Raw genomic sequence first — 9,372 nt, forward strand, 5'->3', positions numbered from 1 at the left:
CTACAACCTATGTGGTAACTTGGTTCTGAGTTTAACTCCAGTATTTTCTGTGTAACCTTGTACTCAGGTTTTGCCTCTGTTCCCTGAGCTCCTACTAACCCTGTGTCTCTCTCCAGTCCCTGCTCTGACCTGCTGCCTTCTCTGCTTTGCCTGCATGCTTCAACCCTCACCATCCAGTCTCTGTCTCCAACTTGGGATACCCTCCATGTTCTCGTCTCTGGCTGTTCCCCTCGTGTCCCATAACAACCTGGAGTCTTCCCTGTCGGCTCGCCACGAGCCTCAGACCAGCCAGGAGTTTCACCACCCTGACACTACCTGCAGTGATTCTCTGAGTACACTCTGATCCTTTTTAAACTGCTTTACGTTGTCAGTGTGATATCTCTGCGTTCTGGGTCAGACAAGCTCCCTAACAGAAGTTATACCTTATACACTTGTGGAAGAGGCTGAATGGTTATTGTCAATGTGATTTAGCTGTCATTACTTACTGTACACACTCTACCTGGATTATTTCCCTTGTTGGAATTCATTTGGGTTTAAAAGAAAGCCAAATGTTATGTATATTACACAATTTAGACTTTAACTTTAAAAAGAATGCAAGGCATGACCATGTCATAAGAGTAGCTTAGTAGCTATCTCGCTAGTCAAATAAATACTATAATGGAGCAACACTAAGGACTGTTAACGGGAACTACAACCAATGTGAGTTTTAACTTTTAATTAAAAAAACTATGATCAATTTCACACTCATAGCTCATCCAGAGCTTCAATAGTTTCTTTATAGCCACAGTATTGTCCGTCAGGAGCTGGATATCTCCGTCTGATGTCCTGAACAACACAGGCAGGCAAAACAAGACGATAGCCTTTCCCCAGTCTCTCGCCTTGCAGGACCCATTCCACAAAGTGACGTTAGGTGATATTGTCTAAAAAAACAGTAAGTACAACATTAGCATTGCAAGCTACTTGCACATGTAGTAGGCTAGCATAGATGTAAATATGACAACAATAGCTCAGCTGACTGATGTTAAAAAAATAAAATAAATAAATACTCACTTTATACTCAGGCATCCGTTTCTCCCTGCAGGCTTTGGTTGGCGTTTCGAATTCACTTTCGGGATCCTGAAATAAGTTTCCAGGACCCCCATGTGTGGACCAAAGCTAGGGTGCTCTGTTACACATGCTGGCGGTGCCGTTTCGTCAGCAGATTTAGCTATTTCTTCAAGAAGAAAATGGCATCGCGGAAATTCGCGACAGCAATAGGACTCTCTATCTGTGTCCATAGGCGTACAGCGAGAACAATGACACCACCAATCCGCCCCAGCTCGAGTCTGCCCAGGATCTTCCTCAATACCGCCAGGCAAGTCTCGCTCCTCTGCTACAGCAGCTGCTCCAGCAGCCTCTTGTTCCTCCATCATCCGCAACTGTTCCTCGCTGTAATGTGGCTCGTACAGGTAGCCACGAGCATCGGATTCGCGCACCAGCTCTTCAAAATCACCTTCTGCCATATCGTCTTCAGAACTACCTTCTGCCATCGTGGTGAATCTACTCGGGGTGTCCGCAGGGTTTTAAAAAGTATTAAAAGGTAGTAAATCAAATTAGTAAAAATTGAGGCCATTAAATGGTATTAATCGCCATTTTACGAGGTATTAATTTTTGAATGACTTTTTTGCAAACTATGAGATGTCCATTTGTTTTATGTCTATTTAAGTTAATCTTGTAAAGTTTGTGTGATATTATATCCTATCCCGCATCGGGTGATAACCTATTTTAGCCTGACAATCCAGACCCACATCAAGGTGTAGGGTCTGGGTTCACACCATTGGCAGGGCTCAATCCGAGGGGTGGGATAAACTGTTGTCTTTCAAATCCCCACACACTACAACCAAGCAGAGCAACGAAGAAGATAGTGGAGCTAGTTGATAGATTAAACTTTTGCCTATCGGGTCGGCAAAACTCCGAGCACATCTTCCTTTTTTTAAGAATGATTTCTGTGCCGTTCTTTGTTCTTTTCACAAAGAAAAGCTTAAAGTGATGGTTCGGAGTAATTTCACCCTAGGGTCCTTTGCACCATGATCTCGAACCAAACACCTCCGAAAGCTTTTTCACCTGGGTCGAACATTGGGAGCGTTAGCGTAGCGTTATCAGCTGAATAGGGCGCAGCGGAGGCTAATGGATCCGAGGTGTCTCTTAACATTACCCCACTAATAATGCCCGAAATGATACCAAAGGTCTACACTAGTATATATAGGTTATGCACTCATAAAACGATGGATTGTAAAGTTTGTAAGTACCCAGAAGTTTATGTAAATAACACTTGCCTGCTGGCTTCTGCTCTCTGCTGCTGCTGCTGCGTTACTACCGGGCAGTAAGAGTGCTTAGGGACATCTACAAATTACAACACCGAAAGAGATGCAACCAAAATATTTATTAATTTAATGATTAAATAAGGTAATGTCTCCAAACTTACCTCAATTATTACTTGTCTCCTGCTAGTTATACTACAGCACTTACTTTAAAAAATAAGTTAAATTAAAAATATTTTCGTTGCATCTCTTTTGGTGTTGTAATCTGTAGATGTCCCTAAGCACTCGTCTTAACAGCAACAACAGCAGCAGAGAGCAGAAGCCAGCAGGCAAGTGTTATTTACATAACCTTCTGGTGTACCAAACTTTAAAATCCATCGTTTAGAGTGCATAACCTATATATACTAGTGTAGACCTTTGCTATTACTGCATTCGAGCTGGGGTAATGTTAAGAGAACACGGATCAATTAGCCTCCGCTAAGCTATTCAGCGTCCACCCTTACTCGCTAACTTTCCCAATGTTAGACCCAGGTGAAAAAAGCTTCTGGGGGGGTGTTTGGCTCGAGGTCATGGTGCAAAGGACCCTAGGGTGAAATTACTCCGAACCATCACTTTAAAGCCAGTGTATACCGGGCTGTATTAAAGCCAGTGTATACCGGGCTGTATTAAAGCCAGTGTATACCGGGCTGTATTAAAGCCAGTGTATACCGGGCTGTATTAAAGCCAGTGTATACCAGGCTGTTTTAAAGCCAGTGTATACCAGGCTGTATTAAAGCCAATGATAAAATCATCATATATGCATATTAAGTGTGTGTATGAGGTGAAAGCTGCGCTCCTCTCCGTGTCCTCAGGTTCACAGCGACTACAGCAGCACAGAGCATCAGCAGCAGGACACTGAGCACTGAGCATCGCACTTTGAAGAAGGTGGAGTAAATCCCAAAGGGCTCCATGTACACTAACACAGTTCTCTCTGTTGACTCACACTGATAATTTCGGTCAATGACTGTACACCAGTACTCCCCTGCGTCTCCCACTGAGATATTAGAGATAACCAGGCTCCCATCATTATCGTACCAGCTCACTCTGCTCATGCTCTGATCATACTTTACATTAAAGATTCTTCCCTCTGTTCGATTCGAATTGATAAACCAAAAATGCCAAGTACCCCCTCCCCTATCTGTGCATCTCAGAGTGACTTCTTCTCCCTCTGAGAAGAGCTCTACAGCAGGGGGGGCAAATTTGGGGCACACAACCAGATCATACTCTTGCTTTGTCCTAAAGGCTTCACAGTCGTACCAACCTGTGTGATTTAACATTAGAGATGAAAACCCCAGCGAGTAGTTTTGGTCTACTGAAGGAACAGTCTGGTTTTGTAGTTCTAGGTCAGTGAATGAGAGTGTTTTTGAATTATATTTCCTCCAGCGTGGGGGCTGTTCATCAGTGGAGTCAGTGATAGTGCACGGCAACACAGTGGACTCTCCCACTGAGCGGTAGATCCTCTCAACCTGTAGTTCCAACTCTACAGGGAAACTGCTAACACACTGCTGTTGGTTCATCACCAGACAGTAGTACCATGTAAAGTCTGTTGTTGTGACGTTGGAAACACAAAGAGCTGATGTGTGTCACCACTTGGTATCTTCCTCTAACATTGTCCATCACTGATGTCGTCTTGTCCCCAAAAACTCTGCTCCATGTTTCTTGCTCATATCTAGAGTCCTGTTTGAGCCACTGGATATCCAGATTATCAGCTGCTCCCACACATGGCAGGGCCACTGTTTCTCCAACTCTTGCTTTGATAATGAGCTGATCTGTTGAAGTACAAACAATAATAGTGATGTTTTTCTCATGTGTCACGTTGCCCTCAGTCCAACACTCGTCTCGGTACCGGCCGGAGTCTGAATGGGTCAGGTGGAGGATGGTGTAAGAAGAAGTTTTCACCGAGCTGACAAGTTGTTGTTTCAGGTGTTGAGGTACTGAGGGGTTGTTGGACCAGAGGTCAGAGGTGTTCCACAGGACAAGCTTCTCCTCACCAACAGATCTGGAGATCAGGCAGGAGGTGGTGTTCTCGGGGAGGTAGAAGGTGTAAGAGTCTCCTTCCTCTCTGACGGGTCTTCATACACACATTATTCAGAGATAAGAGAGAGAGGGTGTGTCTGTGTGTGTGTGTGTGTGTGTGTGTGTGTGTGTGTGTGTGTTTGTGTGTGTCTGTGTTTTGTTTCATACACACATTGGCACGTAAAGTGCTCTATGAATAGGTATCCAAAGTGCTTAACATCAGAAACCAAGAGTACAACGCATATCATACAATAAAAAGAATGAACATAGAAAACAGTAAAATCAGAAAAGGTTACAAAGAAACAGAAGAATGACATTGTTACACCACTACTGTGTATTAAAAGCCAGACTAAACAGATTTTGGACCTAAAAAGAGCTACATCTGTGGTGCGAATATCAGGGGGTAACTTGTTCCAGAGTCTCGGGGCAGCAACTGCAAAAGCCTGATCACCCCACTGTTTATACCTTGACCTTGGCACTTTTAAAACCAGCTGATATGAAGAATGCAATGACCGGTTGTGCTCCCGCAAAGTTAAAATGTTGGACAAATACTCCAGGGCCAGGCCATTGAAGGCCTTGAAAACAAACAATAAAATCTTAAAATCTATTCTGAAACGCACCGGGAGCCAATGTAAGGTGTAGAGAATGGGAGTAATGTGTGCACGTCTAGATGTATTTGTTAAAAAGCGAGCAGCAGTATTTTGTACAAGTTGAAGTCGTGAGATGGTGGTCTGATTCAGACCAACATAAAGAGCATTACAGTAATCCAACCTTGAACTAGAAGATGAAGATGGAAATAGCTAATTTTAACAACATTACTAGCCTGGCTGACACCAGACCCTTCTCAGCTGTAACTGAGAGTGGGTCTGGGAAAGGTTCATTGACAGTTCATTTCCAAAGGGGCGTCACCAACGGACGCCGCTCAAATGCCTCTGTGCACATTGGATAGTCCTTCAACCACTCAGACCAACGATCCGCGTGACACTTTTCACATCCAATATCCAACTAAAAAAAATTTGAACAACCTCTGAACAACCTCTGAGGCCTGTTCCAGAAAGCAGGTTTAGTGAAAACTCTGAGTTTGTTAACCCTGAGATGAGGGTAACTGGGTTTTCCGTTTCAGAAAGAGAGGTAACTTAACCTCAGAGTCAGTTACTATGGTAACTGAGCCTGTGAACCTAACCTGGTTGGGAGCAGGTTTTCTTCAAGAAACCTCGAGTTTCTCTCAGTCTCCTCCCTCTGACACAGCCCTCTTTCATTTCCTCATTCATTCATTCAGTCTGGATCAGGTGAATTTTAGACCAGTTTTGTCATCTGCATGAATAAAATAGGATTGTTTCATTAAGTCATTTAACGTTAGACACTAAAGATTTTTTCTAAAACATTGCATGTCCTTTTGTCGACGATCCGATTGACGAAGAAGCTGTATTACTTCGCAGGGAGTTAAACATTCGTCGGGAGAGGATATTGAGGCCCAGACTAGATGTATTTTCGTTTCCAGATAACTGCCTATTTGAGCGGTATCGTTTTTCTTCCCAGTCTATCAGATATGTGCATAACCTTATCCGTCCTCATATCACTAACGTCACCCATCGTGGACATACTCTTACATCCAAGCAGATTCTTTGTGTTGCATTAAGTTTTTTTGCAAACGGCAGTTTTCTTTACAACATTGGTGATGCGGAGCATATTAGTAAAGCCACTGTATGCAGAGCCGTCAGAAAAGTGTGCCTCACTATGAAATGTTTTTTAAACGTGTTTGTAGTGTTCCCTGGAAACAAACCAGTGAGAGCCATTAAAGAAGAGTTCCACAGGATTGCAGGTGAATAATGTAAAACTCTTACAATGACAAATTATTAATTATAATTCGGGTTAATGACATGGTGCTGCAAGATCAGAATGGTATAAGTCATTCAAATTCCTTTTAGGATTTCCCAGTGTGATTGGCTGCAATGATGGCACACACATTCCAATCACTGCTCCTTCAGTAAATGAAGCTGACTATGTGAATAGGAAGTCCATTCACAGCATTAATGTGCAGGTAAATTGACCACTGTCACAAAATGTCAAAAACTGTATCACAATACTTCAAGTAACATCTGTCATTCAATGCACTGTCAGGATCATATGTGATGCTGCATATCTTATAACCGCTCCGCGTGGCGCGGCTCGCTGTGCATGACTCACGGATATATGGTGAGTCTGCCCTGAGCAACAGGCTGGAACGTGGTAAGCAGCCTAAAGCTTTGTAAAGTATTATTCACCTGTCTCCCTCCTTAAATAAACTCAAATGTATACACTATGCCTACCCATGCCAGCCCACTCTGATCACCCCTTACCCTGACCCAGAGCCAGGCCCCCAACGAAACTTCAATGTGGCCCACTGCAGTACTAGAGCCCGGGTGGAGATGACGATAGGCCTGCTGAAAGCTCGTTTCCAGTGCCTACACCACCTCAGGGTAACCCCTGAGAGGGCCTGTGACATTATTGTGGCATGTGTTGTTCTCCATAATATTGCCACAATTATAGGAGAGCAATGCCCTGCCCTACGTGTAGAGGACCCTGATGAGGACCCCACCCACCCTGCAGATTTCCAGGATGGAACAGTGGTCAGAGACATTATATGCAGGAATCACTTCATCAAATAAACACAAATAATTCAAATTTTATTTTGTCTTCTTTATTTCCTAAAAACACAAAAACAGTTAGGTTGTTTTTTTATATTGTTCCAATAACTAACACAAGTCACCTGTGACCATGCACCCACCTCTAACTTGTGTTTGAGGATTTCGATTTCCAGATCTGTCTTTTTAATCTGGCGGTCCAATAATACCATTTCAAGGTCTGTTTTCTGCATTTGTTTTATCAGATGCATCTAAAGGTGCTGACACACCAGGGAGATTATCGGCCGTTGGACAGTCTGGCGAGGTCGGTGACTCGAGTCTGTTCGTATTGTGTCCCGTGCCATCGTCCGCGGCAGGGCCATCGGGACTCACCCGGAAAAGGCGAGCAGAATGAGGTGACTAGAGTCTCTCAAAATCTGACGAAAATCTTTTAAACTGACCTTTGTTGATCTGAACTGAAGACAGATTCAGCAACTGCATGGCCTATTTCTCGCTTAAAATGTTTTTAGAAACATGTTTCAGTGAACTATTTTAGTACAATATGAGATCGTATTCTGAACGGCCGCCATGACAGAGAAAATAAACCCATGTGACGCGTTCGTCCAATCAGCTGCCGGTTTTCATTTCTTGGGCAACAATACAGAGTAGCGCTGCCTGCTGTTATGGAGACGTATTACGTCTCGTCTCGTCTCTTTGATGTGTTCTGTGGCACTTTTTGGACCAACACGAGGAGACTGATCATCTCGACTGGCTTTTCTGTCAACGGTCGGCCGTCTGGTTGGTGTGTCAGCAGCTTTATACAGGTCCTTCACAGGTAACTGGGAATACATAAAATCATGACATTAAAAAAGAAATCATACAGTTGAACATTATTTCCACAGAAAGAACCTCTGGCAGTTGCTACACATCTCACTGTGTTCATCTGTGCTGTTGAAGGTGATGGACCCTCCTCCTGCTGCCCAGCCATGTTCTGTTAAAAAATAGAATATCCAGTCATACATGTCACATTCCATATACCACACAGCAGTGTTAAGAATTGTGAATGTGGAGATGACTATCAGTAACATAGTGGTGATATCCTACTTCTGTAGGCCTCTCTGGATCCCTTTCTGTGGCAGCAGACAATGTGTCCTCTTCATCCGTTTCCTCCTGTGAAGATGAGCATTGTTTCGTTAGACTTTAAACTACTTGCATCATGTCTGGAGTAGTTAGTCTACTTACAGCTTCAAGGACTTCTGCTGTGACATGAGGGTCCACGAGTGTGAGAACACCATCACAATCTGTTGGAATAAATAACAAACCCATGAAGGGGGGAATAATATCTCTAAAATATAAATAGGCATAAAAGAAGATGAATATAAGCCTATTGCATCTTATGAAGGCACTTATGTCCTGTGATGTGGCTGGCTCAGAGGAAGAGCTCCCTCCAGGGATTCCTTCAGCCACTGGCCTTCCTTCATTCCTGCTCCAGGCCAGCTCCTCTGCCTCTATCAGAGGTGGTGGTGCTGGTCCTCCACCAGTTCTCCTGGCCTCTGCCTTCTTTCTGTTGGCTTAGTAGAAGTCAAATGTTAATTTAAATCGGCCCTTTTAATTAACAAAGGAGGATGGGCGAGAGGACATCTATGTATGTGAACATTAGTTGGGGATAAACTACAGCACATTCAAATTGCCAATGAATATTTACTCTCATATTAAAAATGTGATTAAAATGAGGTACAGCCATGAGCCTATTACACTTAAGTCTTACCTGTTTGAACTATGTTCTTATATTTCATTTTCAGCTGCTTCCACGAGCGTTTTTCACCCACAGGTTTGCACCTAAATGAAATAGATTATAGGTTCAATACTTTTCCACCAGTTTTTACCAGTGATGTTATATTTGTGATTAAATATGAGCATGTGTGTAGCCTATTCCAGGCCTGTGTGTAGGCCTAGTATGTTTTCTAACAAATAGTGTAAAAAATGTAATGTCCCCACTGGGCATTAATGAAAAGTATAAATTAAAATGATTGTGTAAATTAAATATGAAATAACAACACTATATTGGAACTTACGCATTGACCTGAGCAGCAATTTTCTCCCACGCCGTTTCTCTCTCTTTTGCCACAGCAGCTGTGTTGCTCTTTTTACGAAATACATGTTCATACTCGCTGTACGCCTGCATGAGTATTTCCAGTTCAAGAGGCGTGAAGTATGCCGACCGAGTTTTGTTGGCTGTTGCCATGGTGAATCGTAGAATCATGGCTCCATTCATGCTGCCTTTTTATAGTGGTGGTGCACACGCGTAACCCTGAGTGAACATACTCCGAGTTGATTGAACCAACTCAAATCAGCTGTTCTGGAACAGAAAACTCAGAATTTCCCATCACAGGGTAAATCAACTCAGACATCAG

At 43.2% G+C, this 9,372-nt stretch overlaps 1 protein-coding gene across 1 annotated transcript; it reads right to left on the bottom strand.

The window, feature by feature from the left end:
* Positions 1-796: 796 nt before the first annotated feature.
* Positions 797-9,203, bottom strand: LOC120575335. Its single transcript, XM_039826053.1, has 8 exons — positions 9,034-9,203; positions 8,727-8,797; positions 8,201-8,529; positions 8,063-8,128; positions 7,893-7,949; positions 7,715-7,797; positions 1,349-1,539; positions 797-825 (listed from the first exon to the last, which is right to left on the bottom strand). The coding sequence occupies exons 1-8, from the start codon at positions 9,201-9,203 to the stop codon at positions 797-799; spliced, it is 996 nt and encodes a 331-aa protein (XP_039681987.1).
* Between the last annotated feature and the right edge of the window lie 169 nt (positions 9,204-9,372).

This window comes from Perca fluviatilis, chromosome 15, assembly GCF_010015445.1.
Source record: "Perca fluviatilis chromosome 15, GENO_Pfluv_1.0, whole genome shotgun sequence".
NCBI classification, from domain to species: Eukaryota; Metazoa; Chordata; class Actinopteri; order Perciformes; family Percidae; genus Perca; species Perca fluviatilis.